General features: G+C 39.5%; 2 protein-coding genes across 2 annotated transcripts in view; one reads left to right on the plus strand and one right to left on the minus strand.

The window, feature by feature from the left end:
* The first annotated feature begins 9 nt into the window (after positions 1 to 9).
* Positions 10 to 10,919, plus strand: LOC112159046 (dnaJ homolog subfamily C member 16). The gene is made up of 14 exons (XM_024292860.2): positions 10 to 597; positions 669 to 735; positions 2,193 to 2,517; positions 2,593 to 2,777; positions 4,337 to 4,441; positions 4,521 to 4,679; positions 4,746 to 4,876; positions 4,965 to 5,148; positions 7,429 to 7,608; positions 7,686 to 7,762; positions 7,861 to 7,941; positions 9,160 to 9,243; positions 9,320 to 9,490; positions 9,566 to 10,919. Exons 1-14 carry the CDS (start codon positions 431 to 433, stop codon positions 10,011 to 10,013), a joined length of 2,364 nt encoding a protein of 787 aa, XP_024148628.1. The 5' UTR covers positions 10 to 430; the 3' UTR covers positions 10,014 to 10,919.
* An 8,670-nt stretch (positions 10,920 to 19,589) lies between these two features.
* Positions 19,590 to 25,246, minus strand: part of soga1 (suppressor of glucose, autophagy associated 1) — an 89,498-nt gene continuing 83,841 nt past the window's right edge. Inside the window, exons 18-24 of the mRNA XM_024292835.2 lie at positions 23,903 to 23,967; positions 23,635 to 23,761; positions 22,832 to 23,401; positions 22,489 to 22,753; positions 22,194 to 22,406; positions 20,398 to 20,783; positions 19,590 to 20,326 (exon numbers count right to left, since the gene is read on the minus strand). Of these exons, the coding sequence (XP_024148603.1) occupies positions 20,210 to 20,326; positions 20,398 to 20,783; positions 22,194 to 22,406; positions 22,489 to 22,753; positions 22,832 to 23,401; positions 23,635 to 23,761; positions 23,903 to 23,967 (1,743 nt within the window). The 3' untranslated portion in view covers positions 19,590 to 20,209. The remainder of the gene's footprint in view (positions 20,327 to 20,397; positions 20,784 to 22,193; positions 22,407 to 22,488; positions 22,754 to 22,831; positions 23,402 to 23,634; positions 23,762 to 23,902; positions 23,968 to 25,246) is intronic.

The raw sequence follows: 25,246 nt of genomic DNA on the forward strand, positions 1-25,246 counted from the left end.
AATGCCTAACGTGTGCTATTACATTTGCTATATTTAGCTCAGCTCCCCTTTTTTCCTTTAGCGGTTTGCCCTGGAATGATGGTGGCCGAACATACCCCGTGTATGTGAAGCTCTGGATAGCCAGAATCAAGGAACTATAGAGGACCAAAACCAGCCCAGTGTGGCGTAGTGCCGGCGGACTGCAGCTGCTGTTGGAGAACAGAGGCAGCTGGTGGAAACGCAGACCTGAAAATGTGTTTTATTCTGGAGGAAAAGTCACAAAGCCACAGGCTGGTTAGTCGGGGGTTTTGTGGTTAGCATGTAATAGCTGCTTCCTCTCTGGCATCGTTGAGCGGAACAGCTGTGCAGATGTGGAGGCAGTCCAGATCCCGTGTCACGATGTAGAGGCGTTTTCTGGTAGGAACTGGTCCGCTGTTGTGAGGGGGGGCTGATGGCGGGGTCAAAGCTGACCCTGGCTTTGGCCGTGGTCCTGGCTGTGCTGCTGACACCACCAGCTCGTGCTGCATCCGAGATGGACCCCTATGAAATATTAGGTGTAACCAGGACTGCAAACCCAGCGGAGATCAAAAAGGTTTACAAGCGACTTGCAAGAGAATGGTAAACACTTCTGATGGGACTACCAACCAGTTTGACACATCCGGTTCTAATGATTATCTGTGTCTCTTCAGGCATCCTGACAAGAACAAAGATCCAGCCGCTGAGGATATGTTCATCAAGATCACCAAATCTTATGAGGTTGGTTCTGGTTCATGTAGGTTTGGCCGTTTCCCAACCAGCAAAGCCAGAGGGGCCCAATATGGTTTAAAATTGGGCAGGAAAAGTGGGCCCCAATTGGGGTTGACCACAGTTTCTCTGGTGGCCCCATTGACTGTATAAGTAGGAACTGGACAGAGCAACCCCTCCCTTCTCGTGTTCCATATAGGAAGTACCCGGGTTGCAAGAAGGACTGAGAAAGTGACATTTTGAAAGATATTTTTCTTTATTCCAAGTTATTCGAGTTATAAACTGACCAATCGGATGCCTCAGTAAAAGCATGTGGCTCCCGCCGGCCCCGCCTCGAACGATTGATCGACAGATTTCTCCGAGCCACTTTCAGCAGGAGGGGTGTGGCCTTCGAACAAGCCAGAACAAGCTCACTCGCAGTTCCTTTAAAAACGCGACTCAACGCAACTCGAAGTAATTGCTGTCGAGGGGCGGCAATCAGTAGCAATATGGTGGTAGACGTATCAGGAAGTGACGGGGACGGCTCTGGCCTGAGGGAACGCATTTCCTATGGGGGACCTCAACACTTGCTATGTCCAGTTTGTACTTATACAGTCAATAGTTTGCCCACGTTGACTTAACAGGGGACTCAGTGAGTTAGCTCACTACACTAGCCAGCCACCCAATGAACAATGTAGCATGCTATCGAGCTCTGCTGTATCAAGATAATGAGCTCCACTTTAGCGTGGTAGTGAGCTCCACTGTAATGCTAGTGAGCTCTGCTGTAGCAAGCTAGCCAGCTCCTCTATATTAAGCCATCGAGCTCCATTGGAGCATGCTAATGAGCTTCTCTCTATTGAGCTAATTGGCTCCAATTTAGAATGCTAACAAGCTCCTCTGCAGAGAGCTAGCAAACTCCGCTGTATTGAGCTAGCAAGCTCTGCTGTAGCATACTACTGAGCTCCTATGTACCAAGCTAATGAGCCCCACTTTCGCATGCTAGCAAGCTCCTCTACAGCGATCTAGTAAGCTCCAGTTTATCGAGTTGGTGAGCTCCGCTGTATTGAGCTAGTGAGCTCTGATGTACCATGTTAGCAAGCTCTTCTGTAGCTAGCTAACAAGCTCCTTTGTATCGAGCCAATGAGCTCCACTATAGCATGCTAGCGAGCTCCACTGTAGCAAACTAGCGAGCTCCTCTACAGCAAGCTAGCAAGCTCAAATGTATCGAGCTAGCTCTATCGAGCTGGCCAGCTCTGCTGTAGCATGCTAGTGATCTCCACTGTATTGAGGTAATGGGCTCCACTTTAGCATGCTAGCGAGCTCCACTGTAGTATACTAAAGAGCTCTTCTGTAGCAAGCTAGCGAGCTCTGCTGAAGAGAGCTCCACTTTAGCATGCTAGCCATCTCTACTGTAGCACGCTACCCCCCTTGGCTTTGCTGGCTGGGTTGTGGCAGTCATGGCTAAAATGTTTGCATCATTTCCAATCCAGATCCTGTCCAGCGAGGATAAACGGGCCAACTATGACCGTTACGGGCAGACGGATGACACCCAGCCGTACACCAGCGGGCATTATGGCCATCGCCATGACAGCTTCTACTTTGATGAGTCCTTCTTTAACTTCCCGTTCAACAACAAGAACCAAAGAGACTTCGGAGACAACAAGTACACCCTTCACTTTAACCAGTACATCAACGATGTGGTTCCTGACAGCTACAAGAGGCCCTACCTGATAAAGATCACCTCTGATTGGTGCTTCACCTGCATCCACATCGAGCCGGTGTGGAAAGAGGTGGTCCAGGAGATGGAGAGTCTAGGTTAGAGACGAGGTCTCCTGTTATTGCATGGTATTGCATGGCTTTAGATCATCTGTGGATGCCTCGTCTTTGCAGGTGTTGGGATCGGTGTGGTGGATGTTGGCTATGAAAGACGGTTAGCCAATCACCTCGGTGCTCACCGCACGCCATCCATACTTGGAGTCATCAATGGCAAAGTGACATTCTTCCATTATGCTGTAGCAAAGGAACATTTGAAGCAGTTTGTAGAAGACCTTCTTCCTCAGAGGCTGGTGGAACAGGTACATGAGTGGACAGGGACAAACTGGTTTTTAAATAGATTTAGACATTTACGCGCAAAAAATAGTTCCATTTGTTTTGTAGGTTTATTATCATGTCCCACAGCAGTCCTGGTCTACAAGGACCGCGTTATTTTTACAATTCTTCTTTCCTACTGCACCCCCATCACTTTCTTAAAAAAATTCCCCAACATTTGAACTAGTACTAGTGCTGGGCGATATGGGAAAAAATGGAATATCACAATATAAATTATTTAATATCACAATAACAATATATATCACAATATACCACAATATAGTTTATTTTTAGTTTTTCTCAGGGGAAAAAAATGACAAAAATGTCATTACTTACTTTTTTCTTAATTTATTTTTTCAAGTAACTTGTAACTGAATCATCACAAATAAGAAACTTTGTTTTAAAGAGCACAGAAGTTTCAAGTATTTTAGTAGGAAAACACATTTTTGTACAAAAATTTAGCAATAAAAATAAACGATATAAATGACAGAAGACAAATGGTATGATAGACACTTCTCTATAGCCCACACAATATGTATCGTCATATTTCCCAGCACTACCTAGTACTACCCCGCCCCTTAAAAAGATGACATCACAGCAGGAGAAATTGTCTAAAAAAAGAATGGGGCAAAAAAAAAAATCCAAACACAGGAAATTTTGAAATTATTATGGGATTTCCACAAGAAAATACGATTTTCAGCCATTTTGTGTCAAAGTGGGAAATTTTCACATTTGGGACAATTTTTTTTTTGGTTTTAGTGATCATCACAACATTTTACACAGAAGCCACTAGAGATTAAGCCTACAACCACAACCAAAATGTTGCTGACCTTTGAATCTTACATTTTCCACAAAAAAATCCCTTTTTACTACTTTCTACAGATTTAAACTTTCTAAAGATTTAAAGCTACGGGGAAAAATGTTGGTTTTAAAAGTCTGTAGATTTTGAATGGTGTTAGCATGGCTAGCTCACAAAAGTGTTTACATATGGAAGTTTTTTTGAGCCATAATTCAAAGTATTATTTAATTCTCCACTGACAATTTGATCATGCAATTTGAAAATTATTTTTTCAATTGAAATTGAATTGTCAGTTGAGAATTGAATATTACTTTGAATTATGGGTCAAAAAAAATTCCTGCCCAATTTTTATCGGGATTGTGAAAATGTAACACATGAACCATTGGCTCAAGTTGAACTAAACTCTATGATATACAATATAAATATATTGGGAACAAGAAATTTCCGTTGCCAAGGAAATCCAAAAGTATACTTTTGCTGATTCTTCTTAAAATTTTATAGACCCGTTCATTACCTCCAGGAAACCAAAAAGTGATATGGTTGCTATGGAGATAAAACTAGCATAAAAGCTGCAATTCAAAAAAAAGTGTTTTTTTAATGAATTGATCACGTGCAGCTCTGACCAAAGTGGCAGAGAGGGAGAATGAAGCAGTTGCTTAGTCAGTGAGGGCGAGTGGAAAGGGGGCGGCGGGGATGGGTAGCACCCACATGTCATACAGCGTTTTTATTATTATTATCCTATTCTAGGTTAATGATAAGAATGATCAGCAGTTCTTGAACAGCTGGCATGACCTCAACAAGCCCCACGTGCTTCTCTTTGACCAAGTTCCTGTTGTTCCCCTGCTGTACAAAGTAAGTTTATATTTTAGCAAAAACGTGCATTCATTTTGATTAGTACAAATGTCATAATCCTCCGTTTGTATCTTTAAAGCTCACAGCCTTCGCTTATAAAGACCATCTGCAGTTTGGCTATGTAGACCAGGGCCTCACAGAGACAGCCGATCTGCAGAAACGCTTCAACATCAACACTTACGCTCCCACCATTCTGGTCTTCAAAGAGAACATCGACAAGCCCGCCGACATCATACAGGTAAGTCAAAGTAATGAACAGGCTTTAGGAATTTCAATTTACCCCTAACTACTCATGTTTCAACAGGCCAAAGGACTGAAAAAGCCAATAGTTGACGAGTTCATGTCCAACAATAAGTTCCTGCTTGCACCTCGACTCGTCAACCAGAAGCTTTTCGATGAACTGTGTCCTGTCAAGCAGTTTCATAGACGCAGGAAGTAAAAGTCTTATTTTCTTACTGTCAGACATAAATAAGTTCGAAGAAGAAGTATAAATTGAAGTAATTCTGATGATGTCTCTTCTCAGGTACTGTGTTCTGCTGATCACTGGGGACGAAGACACGTTTGCTTCTGGGAACCAGGAGTTTGTCTCCTTCGCATCGACCAACACTAAGGAAGTTGTGCGGTTTGCTTATGTGTACCAGCGGCTGCAGCAGCCTCTGTGTGACGTTCTCATGCAGAGCAAAGACGGCTCACAGTCGACGCCGCAGGTACGCTGCCGACAGCAGAGTCGGATGTCAATGTGAGAACGGAGGTGGGAATTTGTTACTTTGCTGCTACAAAAATGGAAGACCACTTAAAGTCCCTCTATAACAAATTCTTTAAATAAAAAAAAAACGTTCCCAATAGTGTTTTAATTGTGATTATAAAGTTTCGAACCAAAATCCCACAACGTAAATGTTTTAAGTTATTTTTCATGTTGATCTGATGCCTCTGTTTCCAAAATCTCCTCTGAGGGGGCGTGGCTTTTGGAGTGGAGCAGCTCCGCCCCTGATCCGCCCCCTGTCTGATTATGATAGCTCTGTGTCTCGATAGTGTAAATCTTCACCGCTGCTACATAAAAATGTCAAGCAGTATTGGTAATCAGTGCTCTTTCATGAGAAAAATGCCACACATATATGTTAAAAACTAAAAAAATATCATTTTAAAAATGTTCTCAGAGTTGGCTGCAGAAATAATCAGAGGAGTACTACAAAGCTCTGCAAGAACAAGATATTTAAGTAACAAAGTAAATAAGTAATAAAGTAAATCAACACATTAGATAGCTGTATTAAAAAAAAAAAATTCTGTCTGAACTCTGAATTTAGGGCAGAGACAGCTCTGGGGAAGAGGCCGTCTCTAACTCCTTTAGTTCTGGTTTGTTATGACCCGTATCCCCTCTGAGAGGTCATCAGGTCAAATAGGTGACGTCCAGGTTGGAAACTGTCTTTGGTGATGTTCTGGACTTGAACGAGGCACCGAGAGCAGCCGATGACCTCCTACGCTGTCCTCACAACCCTCTGCAGCCTTTTTTCTCTGCCTCAGTGGAGTACCACACTGTGATGGGAAAGGTCAGCAGACTCTATGCTGGAGCTGTAAAAGGTCACCAGCAGCTGGATGTAGAATGAAATAGAGTTTCTCAAATGTGTCCTTACAGATGTGCAATGCAACAGATTCCATGCAGACTAATTCACTCCTATTTATCACTGTTGCTTATGAAGTGTGAAGTTTATTAGTTCTTTTATTACTTTTAAACAATAATCAGTGTAAAGCTAAAAGGACTGAGCTGAGGCCTCATGCTGTTAAAGCTAATCCAAAAAAGGGACACAAATCACAGAAACAAAGCTTATTGTGTTGACAAATATGTTACAAACATCTAAATACTCAACCAATACATATACACATATATAAGTACGCTTGCTCATACACAAATATTTACGTACATGTTTACTAGTATATTAAATAATTTAATTTAAATAAATTATAATTTCACTAGTATTGAGCAAATATTTGACATTTTAACAATAACATAATTTTCTTACATTATTATTATGAAATCCATCAAAATAAGCACAAATAAAACATATATCAACCCGTTGTTTTAATATTTGACAAATGATGTACAGGCAAGATTAGAAAAGCAACTGCAAGATAAAATCTTTTTTTATTTTTTTTGTAAAAGCAGAACATTGATTATGATCCAAGTAGTTTTTGTCAAATATTATGGTACAATCAGCCAAAAAAAGGACTTTTTAGTGTGACAAAATAGTTGTTTTGAAGCTGTTGCAATCAGGAATTAAAAAGTTTAATTGTTTTTAAAAGTATTTTCTGTCATGATCTAAATCAGTGAAAGAGCATTTTAGAAAAAAGAAATGGAGCTAAAACGGTTGTTTTTATTTTAAATTTTGCTGTGTTTTATTGAATTTAAATTTAAACTGAGAAAAAAAAGAACAATTATTAATGTTAGATTTGATAATCTCGTTAGTTTTTAGTTTAGACTTCTCCATGAAGTTTTTTAAAGAATGCCGTCATTTCATTTTTTCAGGCTGCAGGTGAAATTTGTCATACATTCAAACAGCTTACACTCAGAAAACATAGCTGCATTTTTACACTTACAAATTATTATAGATCTAGAGTTTTTTCAGCCTCTTAACATTTTAATATTTCATTTTTGTAGCATTGTTCTTTAGTTTTTTTACTTCCGCTTGTTGCAACTGTTACTTTGTGAGAAGACATGCAGTTATTGAATGGAAAAAGAGAAAGAATTTGGTAATACTTTATAACAAGATTCCTTAACAACACATTAATAAACATTAATGTGTTAGTAAGACATTTATTAGCACAATAAGCCGAATAAAGTTCAATAACATACTTAGTTGGATTCATTAGGCCATTTTCTACAAAGGCCATATTAATAAAACAAGCTTAAAATATGTATTAAATATCTTTGTCAACATTATTTTGAGTGTTCTGTTTTTTTTTCCTTCACTTTCATTCCTGGTTGAGTGAAGGTGATTATCCTGGAGCGCCGGAACACCGCAGGGAAAGCTTTGTTCAAGCCGGTGACTCCCTGGAATGGAAGGGAAGAAGAAAAGCAGCTTCTCCTGGAGGAGCTGGACCGACTCCAGAAGGACCCCTCCATCCTCGTCCATGATGCTGTTCTGCCTGAACTCAACAATGAATTCGCCTCTGTATGTTTCTTCTTGGTAAAATCTGTTTTTTTAAATAAGTTCTATTTTTGAGTAATAATGAGGCTCTAACTCTGTAGATGTTTGTGATCCGGTGGATCTACGCGTCATACGATTATCTCTCTGAAGTCATCGATGATATTCTACATAACAACTGGTAGGTTGGAGCGTCATCTTTACACCATAAGAAGTTCTAATTTTCTCAGTCGTCATTTGCTGTCCAACATGTTTCCTGTCGTTTCTGTGACGATTCAGGCGTGAGATGATGCCTCTTCTGTCCCTCATCTTCTCTGCCTTGTTCATCTTGTTTGGAACTGTGGTCATCCAGGCCTTCAGGTTGGTCGATTTACTGAATCCACATTTATTCATGTACCAGGATACAAAAAAGAAGTATCTACTCATATAATTCAATTTTATTTATTGAGTGATTATGGAAGATGTTTTATTTTTTAGCTAAATGCTTTCTATTTAAGATAATTTATGGGTTTGCTAGCTGTTTTGGCTTGGACATTATTCCAGTCTTGTAGGCGAATTTCACATTTAGCTAATATTTTTAGCAAGCTATAAGCTTCAGCATTGTCATCTATCAATTTTAGCATATTTAGCTATCAGCACTAGCATCTTCAGGGCAGGTAATGCTATATATCTAGTTTTGTTAGGTTTCTGACTTCATATTGAGAAAAAACATCATTTGGCATTTGGTAAAAATGTGGAAAATGACAATAGGCAAACATTCCAGTAGGGCTGGGTTGAAAAAACTCAATCGATTTGAATCGATTTAGGGTTAATAGATCAATAATCGATTCACAAAAGATATTAATTGATTTTGCACATAAAGCTAAAGTCCGCTAGCTTGATGCTAACGTTCAATAGAATTTCCCATAGGACGGCTAATGCTAACGCTAGATCGACCAAAAAAATACATTGCTGACTAAATGAACATCTTTATTTACTCACAGGCATTAATTTCCAAACTCTTAATGAAATGATTTTAAAGTAACTATCATGGATATAGATTATTATATTATACTATATTATATTACTATTATTATTAATATATATCATTGGTAACTATCTGTGGCCTAAAACTTAGCTTTTTCCACCCTCATCCTGTTGTCTTCTTCTGCAATAAGGTGTACTTCTACAGCGCGATCGCCACCTAGTGGCCAAACAGAAACGCCCTCCAGGAGAGGCAGAACAATGTCTACAATGTTAATGATTTGAACATTTTTCTTAGAACTTCCCCTTTAGAGAAACCATGTAACACTGTATGATATTAACAGTCTTCCTATTTCGCTAGTACATTTTGCAGTACGTGAACTGTATCAGATTTATATAAATATATTCAAATTACATAATAGATTTTTAAATATATTTCTAAACAAATGTGTCTAATTGTATAAACTTAAAATTGAATTTAATTGAAGAATCTAAAGAATAATAATAAAAAAAAAATGTTGGAATCGAATTGATTCAGGCTCTTGTGAATCGAATCGTTTCTGGAAATTATAACCGATTCTGTTTGCATTTTTAATGTTTTCTCTGTCCATGTAGTGATTCGAGTGATGATCAGCAGGTGAAACTAAAGGGAAAAGATGGTTCTAAAGCAGAAAACGGCTCCTCAAGTAGCACCTCAAGGCAAGAACATCCGTTATGCTTTCATCTATTTTCTGAATTTCAGATGTTTTGATTGAATCTTTGTTTTTTTCTGTAGTCGTCCACCTAAAAAGAATTTCGTGGAGGTGACGGAGCTGACGGACATCACCTACATGAGCAACTTGGTGAAACTGAGGCCCGGACACATGAATATAGTTCTGGTGCTCACCGACGCCTCCAAAAACATCCTCCTCAGCAAGTTTGCAAAAGAGGTCTACTCTTTCACGGGGTGAGCTCGATGAGTCGATGAAGTGAAGTTTTCTTTGGTTGCTTCTTGATAACCGTGTGATTTCTTCGCTTGCAGGAGCCTGACTCTACATTTCTCCTTCCTGAACATCGACAAGCACAGCGAGTGGATGAACTCTCTGCTGGAGTACGTCCAGGACGCCATGCAGATCGACGCGGACGAGGAGGACGGCGCCAACCGCAAGGTGGACTACACCGGCCACGTGCTGGCTCTCAACGGCCACAAGAAGTACTTCTGTCTGTTCAAGCCCGTGTACACCGGGGAGGACGTGGACGCCAAACTCTCCGAGGATGAAGGGGCGGCGTCAGGGGGGCGGTCCCGCTCCAGATCGCGTGACGACCACCCCGCCCGTAAATCCCGGCGCTCTCGCAGCACATCCACCCTCCAGATCCACCACAAACTGGACCGCCTGGGGCTGTGGATGGAGAGACTCATGGAGGGGACGCTACCCTGTTATTACGTTCAGGCCTGGCCTGGAATCGACAAGATCACCTCCAGTAAATAGACAGAGCCGTTTCCTATTTATGTCTGAAAGTGTTTCATAAATCCTGACAGAGGAATCAACGTTTGAGAGGTAGAAATTTCTGATATTTCAGAGCTTAATGCATGCTTGTGGGTAACGATTATCTACCGAGGCGCTCGCCGCTTCAGCCTTTTACAGCTAGAATCACTGTGGCGCCTCTGCTCCTGCCTGTGCTGCTGTCACTTCCAGCGTCACTAAAGACAGAGTCGATCCTTCACCTGTCAGAACATTCAAAGCCTACAGGACGAAGAAACTGGAGTTTTAGCTGCTCGGCTGTTTAAAAAAATGAAGCAGTGTCCTTCCTTTTTCCCCATTTCTTCCTCACCTCCAAGCAGCTGACCTAATTCCTGACGACAGGTTGCTGCTCTCCGCACAACGTCCTTCAACATTTCAGATTTCCACCAACATGGTAGTAAAACCTCAAACTGTGAGTATGGATGCATGAAACCAAACATTTTTTGCCTTTTTCTGCATCTCGGCTAAACTTTTCTCAAAGGTGATTTTTCTTTCGTGCGGATTTTCTTGTGCAATACACTGTTGTCATGACGACGCCTTTTTACTTTAAACCACACGGAGTGAAGCAAAATAAAAGATTAGGAAATCATCGGTCGTGCGTTCAACAAACTTCAGTAGCTTCATGTAGCAAACTGTACAAACTTCTGCAGCCTGTGACCCGTCAGAACATTTTATATCCACAACACAAAGTGGAAGATTTCACTGCACTGAATATCCATTTGTTGGTCATTCTGGGTGTAGTTCTTTAGGATGTTTATTCCTTGGAAGGATGTGAGTTTATAAAAGAAATGTTTCGTCTTTTTCCTCCATTTATGCTCTTGCTGGTTGTTTATGTTTAATAAAAGAATATCTTGTGAGATGACTTTTACTTGACTGAGCTTTAGTGTCTCTTTTTTTTAATTTTATTTTTTTTTTAAAAGTTCCTGCCATGTTTCAAATAAAAATGACGCTGCTGAATGACAACCAGCAAGCATCCTATTGGGATTAGCCCTGCTGGGATTGCAGTAGGACTGCCACGATTAGTTGACTAATCGACTATTAAAACAGTCGATGACTAACTTAATAGTCGATTAGTCGTTACTTGATATTATATGGAGTCAGAGTGTAGTAAAGTGGAACGTTATAGTGCCATTCTGCTAGCTTTTGGATGATTTTGGCATTAACTAAAATGTTTTAGGCTGCTTTGGCATTTAGCTAATATGTATGCTACATGCTAGCTATTTTGGCTAATTTAGGATTTTTTTGTTTGTTTTTTTTTAAGCTAATTTGGAGTTTAGCTAATATTTCAACTGCATGCTAACTTAGGCCCCTTTTCAGTGTTTTTACCTATTAGCTTTAGTGTTTTCAGCTATCAACTTCATCTATCAATTTCAGCATCTTTATCAATCAGCACTAGTATCTTCAGCAGCCAAATTCAGCTTACAGCATTCACACTAGCATTATTACAGGTAATGCTGGATATTTAGTTTTTAGTTAGTTTAAACCTAATGATGGTTAAGATGTGTGCTTTACATCCACCTTCCGCATGACTCGATTAGTCGACTAATTGGAAAAAATAATTGGTGATTAGTAGACTATTAAAATTATTGTTTGTGGCAGCACCAGATTGCAGTAAAAAAATAAATTTGATGGAAAATGAAAGTGATCAAATTTGACCACATTTTGAGTTTCATGTAAAACAAACTATAAAAAGGACAAAAGTAGATATTTCAATAGTTGAAGATCATTCTTGATATTAAAATAAAATAAATTCCACTCTCAGATTATGAAATAGTACTAAGTGGTAGATCAAAACCTGGAAGACATTTAAAAATAGGAAAAAAAAACATGTTTGTGATTCTTCAAACTAGAAGTATAATTTAAAAATGGCTGTAAATTTTTATTATACAAGTAAGATTTGAATTAAGCCCTATCATGAGAGCTTAACTGAATTCTTTAAATGATAAAAAAAACTTTTTGTTTTATTTTTCTTTGCCATTTTCTCTTTGGTGGATTTGTACCCTTCAGTAAAGTGGACAGGTCTTCAAAATATTGTTTCTCCACTAAAGTATTAAGCCCGATTTTTATTTCACATCAATGTCTCTATTTATGCTTTATAGTATTTTTTTAAAATATATTTTTTTTGTTGTTTTCTAATTAGAAAATGTTTTTTCTTAAGTATTTTGAGCTACTGTAGTCAGAAAAGTGATCTACAACATTAATAGTTCATTTAGAGATAGCAGACGACCCTAACGAGATTCTGGAACTGAAGGGAAACTCCAAATATATATAATAGCATTACTAAGAGTTTGTTATCTTTGTTGTGGTATAATATAGACATATAGAAAGTATTCAAGCCTTTTTATTTTCTTTGCGACTTTGGAGCCAAAATCAGGAACCTTCACTTTATTTCTCAAGAATTCACACTGACTGTCCCCATCCTTACAGAAAAAAGGTGGAAACATTTCTCAAAATTTACAAAAAGAGAAAAACTGAAAAACCGCATGGTCAGAAGTATCCAGACCCTCAGTATTAAGTAAAAGCATCCTTTTGTTGAGTCTAACCTTGATTTGGGGATGTTCTGCCGTTCTTCCTTGCAGATGCTGAACGTTGCTGCACAGCCCTTTGCCGATCTCCCCAGAGATCCTCAGTTTGGTCAGGACTCTGGCTGAGCCAGCCATGAACGGTGGCTGAGCTGCTCTTGATTATTTTAGTGGCATTCTGTGTTTGGGTCAGTGTGTTGTTGGAACCTTCAGCTCACTCTGAAAGAGGTTTTCTTTAAGATTCCTCTATACTTCGCTGCATTTAGCTGCTGAAAGACACCCCCAAATCATGATGCTGCCACCGCCAGGCCACTGTGCTCTTTGGAACTTTGAACTTCTAGTGTGACTTTTCGCCATTATTCTACCTCTGAGCTCCTCTGGCATTTCCTTTGACCTCATTTGCTCTGACGGGAGCTGTAAGGTGAGTGCACAGACGGACGTGTGGCTTTCCTGAGCACGTCCAATCAGTTTAATTAAACACAGCTGGACTCCAGTGAGTGAAGAAGTATCTCAAGGAGGATCAGAGGAAATGGACAACATGTGGCATCACAATTTTCTGTTTTCTTTTGTGAATTTGCAAAACAAAAAAGGTTCTTTTTTCTTGTCAAGATTGGGAACTCAGGGTGAATTATTGAGAAATAAAATATTTTTTCTTAATTTCTGTAACTATACAAAGAGTGAAAAGTTTAAAAGGGTCTGAAAAATTTAGTATGCACAAGGGGAAATTCAATTGTAATGTATTATTGTCCTGGAATTGATTGACTCGTGTTTTATCCACCTGTACTGCTTTTTTGTTCCACAAGGGGGCGCTTTATGCTCATCTTTGAAAGGCACTTGCAAATTATTGGCTAAAACAGGGGTGGGCAAACTTTTTAAACTTGTGGGCCATAAAGGGTTCTAAAATTTGACAGAAGGGCTGAACCAGAAGTAGATGTGTGGAATGTTTTTTAATCCACCTCATAAGAGATAAATCTGGATGAAAACCCGGCTTTCATTTGATTGAAAATGACTCTAAAACAGAACATTTTGTATTTCAAAATTTGTGGCCTTTGCCCTCATTTTAGAGATGGGTTGAGGTCCCTCTGGGGAAAACACAAACTTACAGAAATGCTGTGTTCATGTGGTGATTTAAATATTGGAAAAAAATGCTTGTCTTACTCAAAAACACACACGAACGTCTGGAAAAATCTTCCAGCACCACATGAATATAAGACAAAAGTCAGTATATTTGTTGTGTACCATTTAAAGATGATACACTGTATATATATTTAATTCATTCCAGTTTGGACTAAATAGAATAAAGAGTTAAATGGGCTACATTTAGTCCCTGGGACGCAGTTTGCCCAACCTCAGGGTAGAAGCTTTAATTCTGTGTTTTTCTGTTTGTTTTTTGTCATTTTCAGAATACTCTAAGGCAGAGTTCTCATAGTCAATTGACCTTCGGGCCACTGAAGACAGAGTCTGGCTGAGGCTATGGGCTGTATGGGGTTCCATTTGTGCCAAAATTTTGTTTTTGGTTCATTGTCTATGTCTAGTGAAAAAGTTTACTGAACATTTGTTCATGTCCATTGTTTTTGTGGTAGGGCTGCCACGATTAGTCGTTGCTTTATATTATATAGAGTCAGAGTAAAGATGAAAGTTATAATGGCATTCTGCTAGCTTTTTAGAATATTTTGGCATTTATTAAAGTTTTTAAGGCTATTTTGGCATTTAGCTAATATGTAAGCTACATGCTAGTTATTTTGGCTAATTTTTTTGTTTGTTTTTTTTTAGGCTATTTTGGAAGTTAGCTAATATTTCAACTGCATGCTAACTTAGACTTTTTTCAGTCTTTCTAGCAATAAGCTTCAGCGATTTTAGCTATCAACTTCAGTGTTTTTAGCTATTAGCTTCAGCGATTTTAGCTAATATTTCAGCTACATACTAGCTGTTTTGACTAATTTAGGCTTTTTTTGTTTTTTAGGTTAATTTGGAGTTTAGCGAATATTTCAGCTACATGCTAGCTCTTTTGGCTAACTTATGCTTTTTTCTGTTTTTTAGGCTAATTTGGCATGTAGCTAATATTTTAGCTAGCTATCAACTTCAGCATCTTCAGCTATCAGCTTCAGTGTTTTTAGCTATCAATTTCAGCATCTTCAGCGGCCAAATTCAGCTTACAGCATTCACACTAGCATTATCGCAGGTAATGTTTTATATCTAGTTTTTAGTCAGTTTAAAGTTAATGATGGTTAAGATGTGTGCTTTACATCCAGTTTGTACTAGACCCGATTAGTCGACTAATCTTAACAAATAATCGTTGATTAGTCGACTATTAAAATAATCATTTGTGGCAGCACTATTTTGTGGAGCTAAAACTTTTGAAATGTCTTCGTAAACTGTTTTAAAAACATGAAGAAATCTTAAATAGCTCAGTCTGTAACTGAATTGATTTAATATCTGAACTTTTAAGGATAGGAGAGGAATCATGGGAATAATTCAGTGAATAAAACACAGGAGACGACAGACCCGTTAAAATCCATCAAACATTTATTTGTGAATTCTATAAGAAACCAGAGGCAGTTACTTTTTTTTTTTACAAGCTACATTGGAAAAACAAACATTCCAACCTTTTAAAATGTCTTGTTTGAGTCCAATTTTCTTTTTAGCATTTGCTGCCATTTTTTAGTCACTTTTTATCATCAAAATGGATTTATGTACAGAGGAAATGCTGGAGAGTGGCGTACAGGAGAAGAGAGCTACATACTTCCACAGCGATCTGAGTCAGACCGGCCGTCGACATTCAGCTTTTCTCAAAGAAACCAAAAGTAAAAAATCTTCCTTCTTTTTCTGGAGTTTCAGTGGGGCACATTCCTTAACTATTTACTAAATTAAATAAGCTTTCATTGCATACTCCTTAAGCATAGTTAGAAAAAGATGCGGTTATACAAAGCAAATGTACAGGCAGTCTCTAAGTTCAGCTACCATTATGAACAGCTAAAAGTTCATTTACAGAATCCCGGCACGGCAAAGTCAAATGAAAGAATGATCGATCGTGGCTCTCAGCCTGCGAGGAATTATCTGCCGTTAGCTGGTGATGTATCGTGACCTGTAAAGCGTTAATGTTAGTGGCTAAAGTCGAAGGACTGGATGGAATGGAGAGCAGACGACTGCTGACACAGGAAAAAAAGACTCAATACAATGTATTTCCATGTCTGCTGGATTACAATTTCAGTTCAAACTGTAAAAAAATACCCCCACCAGATTCAAATGTGTTTTTATGATGTTAGCTATGTTTTTTTATGTGAAAATCATCAAATATCATCCCTGAAATTCAGAAAAAACGGTATAAATGTGACTGAAACTGAGCTGCAACATATTATGTTCCAACTAGAACACAAAATTTAACAAAAATGTCTACCTGGTAGGATTTTCCTCTATTTTTTTTCTTTTTACTTATGTTGAGACGTCACAAAAACAAACCCGAATGCTTGTCTGCTGAGCTGCCAGTGGAAAATCCCCTAAAATCATCTTTACACGATCATATGAAATTTGGCATCTTCATACGGTACAAAAGAAGGACTCAAATCTTAAAAAAATAAATGTAAAAAGTTCAAAAGCCGAGACACCTTTGTAGAGCAAAGGCACTTGAAGTGACCTTCTAGGTGACAAAGTCATGGGGATCGGGTTCAGTAAAAAACGCCATCAATATATTCCACTGTTAGAATTCTAAATGAGCAATCTTTGTGTGTTTTTGAGAGTATGAAACAGTACAAAGAGGTAGAACAGAACCCAATACACTCTCTGGAGTTTCAGACAGGAGTAATAATTGGAAAAAATCTACATTACAGGCTTTAGAATATTACTTTAAACAGAACCTGAATAAATAAAGTAAAAAAAATGTCAGTCTGACCCTGTTTTTTTTTTTTTTGAATTTGTGTTATTTGGATTTTCCCTATTAAATAAAATTTGTTTTACTTGATATTTGTTTAAATCTGAGATTTTTTTATTTTTACTAAATAATTGTCCCAGATCCTCATGAATGGATCTTCTTGTGGTTTCAGCCAAATACCAGAAATTGTTATTTATTAGAGAGTTTCGAATCATTCAAACTTTTTTGGGTCGAGTTGCAGCCTTTGTTTGATTTTCTTTTTAGTTTTATTTACTTGATTACAAATATTTTTTGATAAAAGTGGCTAAAGTGCGGCGTTTGAAAATAATTCCCCTCAGATACCTTCATTTATTATCATATCTTCACAAATCAAGCTCATCACTGCATTAAAATAAAGAGTTTCATTTAGAGGAAATTGAAAAACAGTTAGAATATTGAGCAGAAACTATTGGTGACAACAGGAAAAACCCAAATGCTCTAAGTTTAGAGTTCGAGATTTCCACTAAAGCATCTCCAAAAATATGTTTTTTTTCTGAAAACGTATTAGTTTTGCTGTTTCCAGTTAGCTTATGAGGTTAGCATAAAGCTATGTTTGAATTCGCTCCCTAACCTGTAAAAGACTATAAGGGGCGGGGCTATCCAGTGACCTGGATTTTAGAAACAATTTAGACATCACTGTTTTTCGTTTTTTTACACAAATATGAACTTTATTTATAAAAAGCACTTCAACTTTTTCTGCTTGCGTAGCTCGAAGCACTTTACAATTAAAAACAAAGATGTAAAAATAAAGTAAAAACCTAAAAAATAACATTTTGTGAAGACTGAATCCACTGATTTATAAAAAAACAAAAACCTAATTTTATTTTAAATCGCAGAAACTGCTGAGAAATTTCCAGGGCACTGGATTTTGGAATTTAGAGACTCAAAAAAATAAAAAAAGGTGAACTATAGTGCACTATAGTGAGTGATTTTGGACATCTGTCCTGGCTTTTTAACAGCACATTTTCGGGTGCACCTCCCCTTTTCTCCTCCCGTTTTTAAATAAAGTGTGCATCAGAATAAAAAGAATTGTCAAAATTTAAGTTTTCATCTTTAAATATGAAAATAGAAAATACAAAAAGAGAAGGAATAACCTGTAAAAAGTTTTAGTTGGAATTCTGTGATAAACTAAACGTATTTTGGAAAAAAATGTCCTATCCTGCAGCAGTGAGGTCTGAGCTGACTGTTTCTTAAAAACATAATGGCAGCATAGAGACGGAGGGTTCTTCAGTGAATACATAAACCCTGGATGTAATGCCCTGTTTCTGAATGGACTGGAGAGCAGATGTCTCGTGAAACAGCAGAAAGCCTACAGCACACGTTAGCACCACCATAAAGTCATACAAATAAAACAATGAAACTAAATAATGATATTAATAATAAGGAAAAATTAAGCATTAGAATTTTGTCCTCAGAAATCAACCCTTTATCATAAAATTCTCAAACTTCCTATAAAACTGCTCACTTTTTGGTTGTCTGTGATCACGGGCAGGAATCAATATTTCTCAGAACAGAAACAAAAGTTTGAATTTTATTTAATGTTTTATCAGTTGCAATCAGACAAACAGGCACTTTGATTCATTTGTAGCAAAGGTGATGAGAACTCAGATTTGTGTCGTTGTGCTAACAGTTTTAATGTGATTTTGATGCTTGAACTGTAAACAAATAAATAAAAAAACAGTCTATTTGCAGCTTTAAATAAAATAAATTAAGGAAAAACTTGGAAAAAAATAATCAAACTGTTTTTTTGTGTAAAATTGCTCTCTGAGTGGTCTTATAATTGTTAGTAATGCTACATCTCCATTTAAAACTCTTCCTTATAAAAAAGTAAAATGTGAGAAATCTACAGTAGTTTTGTTGTTTTGTTATCATTTATGAGGTGAAAGAGAACAGAATGAAGTGATATATCTTTAAATTAGATATGAAAAGCTTACTTTCCATAATCTGGAATGATCATATTACTAGAAATGGAATGTTTTTTGTTTTTTTTATCTGGGAATAATTAAATTTTTATCCAACGACCTTAAATGTGGATCCCAAGAGTCATAAGGAGCAGAGGAAACTGAGGTCACAGCTCTGATCAAGTATTTTTCTGTAGATGTAGGTTCCTCACAAAGGTTTTTAAGTCGACCAAATCTCCCAATATTTGTAGTCAAAGTTGTTTAAAACCAAACAAAAAGTTTACAAAAGATTTTCAGTTCTATGATCTCACTGGTCCTTCAGTTAAGGCCTGGTCAAGCTGAGGTCTTCATTTTTGTGCACCAATAATAATAATAATAATAATAATAATAAACATCATGGTGATCATAAACATGTTCATTTATAAAGTGAAATCCAGATTTGTGCCTGTCAGACGCTTTTTTAGAAACACGGAGCATCTGGAGTATTTCTCTGACAAAATATAAAAAATAAAAAATAAAAAAAAATTAACACCATTAGCTTCTAACAAAGTGATGGAGATGAGTGACGGCCTCCAGAGTGAATGCATATGCGAACAGCTGCTCTCTCCCTGCCTGATTCTGAATGTAAGACATTATTGAACAGTAAGAAGATGATGTGATGAAGTCTGTGTGCAATTGGCGAAGCAGCATGGTTTAAAAGTGAGCAGAAAATGTGGGCAACAAATATGTTAGTCCACAGTTTCTGTGGTGGCCCCCCCTGTGTTTGCTACGTTGACTTAAGAGGGGACTCAGTGGGTAAATCGCTACGCTAGCCAGCCGCTCAATGTGCAGAATAGAATGCCTAGCGAGCTCTGCTGTAACATGCTAGTGAACTCTTCTGTAGCATGCTAGCGACCTCAGCTGTAGCAAACTCCTCTGTATCAAGATAATGAGCTCCACTTTAGCATGCTAGCAAGCTCCACTGTAGCATACTAGCGAGCTCCACTGTATCAAGCTAGCAACCTCTGCAGTAGCAAGCTAGCAAGCCCCTTGTAGCATGCTACTGAACTCTTCCATAGCAAGCTAGCGAGCTCCGTTGTATCAAACTAGCAAACTCTTCTGTAGCAAGCTAGCGAGATCATTTGTAGCAAGCTAGCGAGTTCATTTGTAGCAAGCTAGCGAGCTCATTTGTAGCAAGCTAGCAAGTTCATTTGTAGCAAGCTAGCGAGTTCATTTGTAGCAAGCTAGCAAGCTCTGCTGTATCGAGTTAGTGAGCTCCACTGTATTGAGCTAGTAAGCTCTGCAGTAGCAAGCTAGCAAGCTCCTCTGTATTGAGCTATTGAGCTCCACTGTAGAATTCTAGCAAGCTAATCTACAGTGAGCTAGCAAGCTCCGCTGTATTGAGCTAGCAAGTTCTTCTGTAGCAAGCTAGCAGGCTCTGCTACATTGAGCTTGCAAGCTCTGCTGTCCGTTGGGCGACTAGTTAGCGTAGCAAGCATACCCCCTGAGTGCCCACTTAAGGCAATGTGGTCAAACACAGGTGGGTCCCACATTGTCTGTGTACTTTTAACCCATATGGGGCCCACTTGGCCTCACTGGCTGGGCTGTACCGCTTCAGGAGGAAATGGGGCTTTTGTAGGTCTGGTTCTGACATCATTAGGTTAGGAGTGGATGCTGGTAGTTTGTTGGTGTTCTTGGCATCAGTGGAACAGCAGTGACTGTGTCTGTGCTCATGACGGTCTGCAGGTGGCAGTGTGTTTGTAGGACAGTGCAGTGTGCTCTCTCTCTCTCTCAGTGTTTGGCAGTGCACGTGGATGTGAAAGCGTGTGTGAAGGCGGTGCGGCAGGAGCGCCGTCACTCATGGGAGCCGTCCCCCTTGTCCTCTGCTGTGGACGGGGACTCTGGAGGTCGATGCTTGCAGAGGCGACCAGAAGCTCTTGATGGTCGGGCAGCGCAGTCACACAGGGATTCCTGATAAACAAACTGCGCTAAATATCAAATGTTTTATGTCTTAAAAGAGAAAACAAAGGTTCAGATCTCACCTCAAGTCCATGTGCTGCAGCCACGGCGCCGCTCATCCCTTCCTTCCCCCCTCCCATGATGCTGACCATCTCCTCCCCAGCTGTCTGTCTCATGAACCTCTTGTTGACGATCCTCGTCACGCTGTCGTTGCTTCCTGCCAATGCAGCCACAGAGCCCAGTCCACCAGAACCCACCAACGGGCACTCCAGCTTGGACTCTTCAAACCCCCCCAGGGAATCCCTCTGAACTTTCTCTCCAGGGAGGGGGAGTCCTCCTGAGCTCCTGAAGAACTCCTGGACCAGTCCTCCGTACCGCTGGGAGCTGGGCTCTGACCCAACAGTGCCGCCTCCGGAGGGTTTCCCTGCAGCGGGAAGCTGTCGGGCTGGACTGGCCGTCGGACCGGAACCTGAGGGGGGAAACACAGATCGTTAAAGGGGTCATACCCACTTTTTAAGCTTTTAAGTGAATTATACTGTTCATTCCTCACTATAAAGAACCCCAAAGCAGTATTTTGATCCGTTCACACATTTCTGAGTAATCCTCTAAAAACCTGCACTCTCAGCAGCAGCCCCTCCCAAACCCATGAAAACGAGCAGGTCCTCACGATCTGACGTCACAGAGTGAGACCGCCCCTTTCAGGAAGAGTCAGCTCCGCCCCCAGGCTAACAGAAACACTCAGTTTCTCCACGGAGGTAGCGGTTATCGGCAAAAAAACGTTCATTTTAGTAGCAGAATACCATTCTGCTACATTCTGATACATCCTATTCCAGACAAATAGATCCATGTATGTTTTGGTTTTCCTCGGCTGAGCTGGAATCTGGTTCAAGACTTTACGGCTGGATAGCTCCAATGTTGCTCGGGATTTTTGTTGCACCTTTAATGTTATATAGGAGGTGTGAGGGGATGTAAGCTAGCAGCAGAGCATGTAAACTAGGGCTAGGTTGATAAAATCGATTAAACGATTTGAATTGATTTAAGCTTAATAAACCAATAATCAATCCAGAAAAATAGAAATTGATTTAGCACATGAAGAAAAGTCTGCTAGCTTGATGCTAACGTTTAATGAAAATTCCCATAGGACGGCCAATGCTAACACTCAGTCAACCAAAACATACATTGCTGACTAAATGGAAATCTGTATTTACTCACAGGCATGAATTTTCCAACCTTTTTTTAAAAAAAACATTAGTTTAAAAGTAACCATTTGTGCTCTAGAACACAATTTTGTGGTCATACTTTCTTCTTCTTCTGGAATAAGGTCTAATGCTGTAGCGCGATCGCCACCTAGTGGCCAAACTGAAACGTCCTCTTGGAGAAACAGAACAATGTTTACAATGTTAATGATCTGAATGAATTACAGATTAATGTGAAAATCCTTAAAACATAAAGTAGATTATGAATGTATTTCTAAACAAATTTGTATAAACGTGTAAACTCAAAATTGTATCAAATCGAATTGTATTGAGTGGATCGAAAGAATCAGGAAAAAAAATAGTGAATCGGATCAATCCAGGCTCTGGTGAATTGAAACAAATCGATTTTAGAAATTATCAATACCCAGCCCAAGAGTAAACAGATGGGTGATGGAAAATGGGGGCGGGCTTACTCTGCATTAATGATCCCGCCCCCAACTCAGAGAAGAATTAAACTATGCAGAAAATGACACTTTATTATTATTTTTTTATTATTATTTTAGCTAAAAACGGCATAATCATAATTAAAATTCCACTAGGACAATCTTAGAATAGATGAGAGGATAACTGGAGAGGAACTAAAGTTAAGATACTTAAAACATGAAGCATGTGGAGGGTCTTACCGATCTCCCCCCTCCAGAGTGACTCCGTGCTTCCCGAGTGCTCCACCACACTGAAGAGGCTGGAGAGTCCGTCGGTGAGCCCGCTCAGGACGGGGCTGTCTCTGGTGGTGGTGGAGCGAGCCCAGGCCGAGCCCCCTCCCCCTCCACCGATAGGTCTCTGCTGGAGGCTCCACAGACTTCTGTCCCGGCTAGAGTCCAATCTCGAGGTGGAGCCTGGCATTATAAACACAGAAAAAGATATGAAACGAAAGGAAAAGCACAAAAAAACAAAATGGATGATGGACAAAAATGTTACCTGAAGAAACTCTGCGCTGTAATTTTGGAGATCCATACTTGGGTGAGCAGCACGGCCTCTCAATACGGCTGTGGACTTTATCCAGAGACGTGGAGATCTGTCGCGTTCGGGCCGACGCCAGCGAGGAGGTGGTGGTGGATGCACGAGGAGACCAGGACTTGGAGTGCAGCCCTGCCGTCCTGCTGCTGGCGAGGATGTCGGTTTGAAGGCCGACGCTGACGTTCTGAGCTGCGGTCTGAGTGGATCTGGAGCACACGCTGACCGGCTGCACAGAGAAACACTTTTAGTGAAGTTTACTCAGATTATTTTGCAACAACCAAAGATTTCTGACGTGAGACATTACCGGACTGCCGGGTTCCTTGCTGGATTTCCTCTCGAGAGATGAAGAGCGAATGGCCTGACGAACACAGTTGGTCATCTCCTTCATGTCGTCGCTTAAATTGGCTGAGATGTCCAGATCGTGGAAAGCAGAGGACGACATCATCCCATCAACCACTCTGCTAGGTGACCCACTGCCGACACTGTTGTTGATGACGCTCGGCAAGGAGCTGGAAATGCAGCTGCTCCTGCTCTCCAGCAGCTCCCTGTGCTGGCTGGACAGCGAGCTCAGCCACTGCTCGTAGGAAGAGAAGAAGGACGCAGGTTGCTGGGGGCGACCGTCCAGCGTGTCTGCTGAAGCTACGCTGGCATCTTTCTTGATTTCCCCCAGCGAGGAGGTCCCGTTTTGCCGAGCCTCCTGGTGTGACTGCCGGAGCTCCAGGCGCCTCACGGCAGGAGGACTGTAGTAGATCCTGATCCCGCTGCTGACTGGAGCCGTGTAGCTCCTCTGCACAAACTCCAGATCCACCTGAGAGCTGCTGCTGGAGCCACTCGGCCCGTCCCAGGTTTTACACGGTTCTGTGACATCCAGCATCTGAAAAGAAAAAACAAATAGTCACATAAGTACAATTATCTGTATTAAAATTTAACTAAATATGTATCCGTCAGTTTTCTAAACCCAGTTAGTCCTGTTTTGGGTTATGATGTTATTGGAGTTTAGATACGGCATTAAAAAAACTAAATAAAAAGACAAATATGTCACCTTATTTATATATTGATTTGCAAAATATGCAAAAAATAAAAATAAAAAAATGGTTGATTACAAACCTCACGGTTCTGGTAGGTCCAGTGCTTCTCAGTGGTGCCACCAAGCTGAGGGCGAGTTAAACTGAGCGGGAGAGCAAACTTCTCCTGAGTTCTGGTTCCTTCTTGACCTTCTTGCTCCAGAGATGACCTTCATCACAAAAAGGAGAGGTAGAGTTGATATTCTGCTTCTAACAACATTATAGGTCACTTCTATGAAAGATTGAGACAAAATAACAATTTCAATTCATGTGTGAAAATCAGTAAGTAATTGAAAAAATAAAGACGTCACCTCTTTGATGCGACTCCGTTAGCAGTAATTAAGTCCACGGTGGAGTCATCACCAGGGGGCTGTGACTGTGGAGGCAGAGAAGACTTCAGTACAAACACAAAATCAATAGATTTTCATTTAATTGTTTATCCATGACTCAATAACCAGCGCAAAATCTTAATTTGACTTCTTTTATTACCTTAAAATCAGCTTTTATATTCTATAAAACTTTTTCTAATCAATTTTCAGTGGCTCATTATGGCAGTAGCAGCCACACACACACACTGACACACACTGATAATGCTGAGGCGGTGTGTTTCACACTTCAGGGGTGACATCAATTTCCCCATCGAGTGAAAAGTAAGAACGAGGAAGAGGCAGAAAGATATGATGTCTGATAGTGCAGACGCATCTTTTCATTCAATTTAACTCAAACAACTGTAATAATTCCATCATAGAATAGTTTATTTTATTATGAAAAAAACATATTTTTTAAGGCTTGTACAACTTAGTTATAAGAGACTGTATTAATATGATAAAATAGACAAATATTAATGAAAAACGATCAATTTTAATGTCTGATTTCACTGCAAAGCCATGATAATAACTGGGGGTTAATTATATGATTCAACAGAAACTCAGGAAGGAATTTAATGAGAGGACAGATGACAAACGACAGATGGAAAAGCTCCAAGTTGATTGACGCCTGTCTGATCCTGTGGCTGATGATGACGCTCGACCTTTATGACACCTCTTGTTTTTTTTCTGTTTCATCAGCAGAAATGTGAGAGCTCAAGCGCTGATGAAAACGCATCGGGGCCAATGTGAGGTTAAACGGTGAGTTGTGTCTGGTCTTTTAGGTTCAGTGAGGCAAGCTCTCGGTAAGTTCTGCTTTTATCAGGGTTTCTGAACATTTCTTCAAGTTAAATTTAAGACGTTTTAAGACTTTGCATATGAACGGTTAAGACCAATTTCTCTGCCTAATTCCCACCCCTGTGGACGAAGAATAAGCAACACGCTCGCTCTATTGACTAATTTGCCATTTACTGAAAATTTTAAGGCAAAATTGTTGGTTACCTAATATATCAGCAACATGCTAGCTGGTTAATTTGACATCTACTGAAGTTTTGGGCTATTTTTAATTTTAGCAAACATTTTAGCTACATGCTACCTTTTATTGGGGCTATTTTGAAGTTCAGCTAACATGTTTTGGTTATTTTAGCATTTAAGCTACTAAAGTTTTTAGGCTCTTTTGTGGTTTAGCTAATAATTTAGAAAGATGCTAGCTGGCTTATTTGACATCTACTAAAGTTTTTGGGCTATTTTTAAGCTTAGCTAACATTTTAGCTATATGCTAGCTTTTTT

The sequence above is a fragment of the Oryzias melastigma genome, linkage group LG7 (genome assembly GCF_002922805.2).
Source record: "Oryzias melastigma strain HK-1 linkage group LG7, ASM292280v2, whole genome shotgun sequence".
NCBI lineage: Eukaryota > Metazoa > Chordata > Actinopteri > Beloniformes > Adrianichthyidae > Oryzias > Oryzias melastigma.

What these genes read in the sequence shown, in the direction of transcription:
- LOC112159046 (XM_024292860.2), top strand. Translation starts at nt 431, where the DNA reads ATGGCGGGGTCAAAGCTGACCCTGGCTTTGGCCGTGGTCCTGGCTGTG. An exon ending in CCAGGAGATGGAGAGTCTAG is followed by an intron (nt 2,518 to 2,592) that starts GTTAGAGACGAG and finishes TCGTCTTTGCAG; the next exon opens with GTGTTGGGATCGGTGTGGTG. An exon ending in CAGTTTCATAGACGCAGGAA is followed by an intron (nt 4,877 to 4,964) that starts GTAAAAGTCTTA and finishes GTCTCTTCTCAG; the next exon opens with GTACTGTGTTCTGCTGATCA.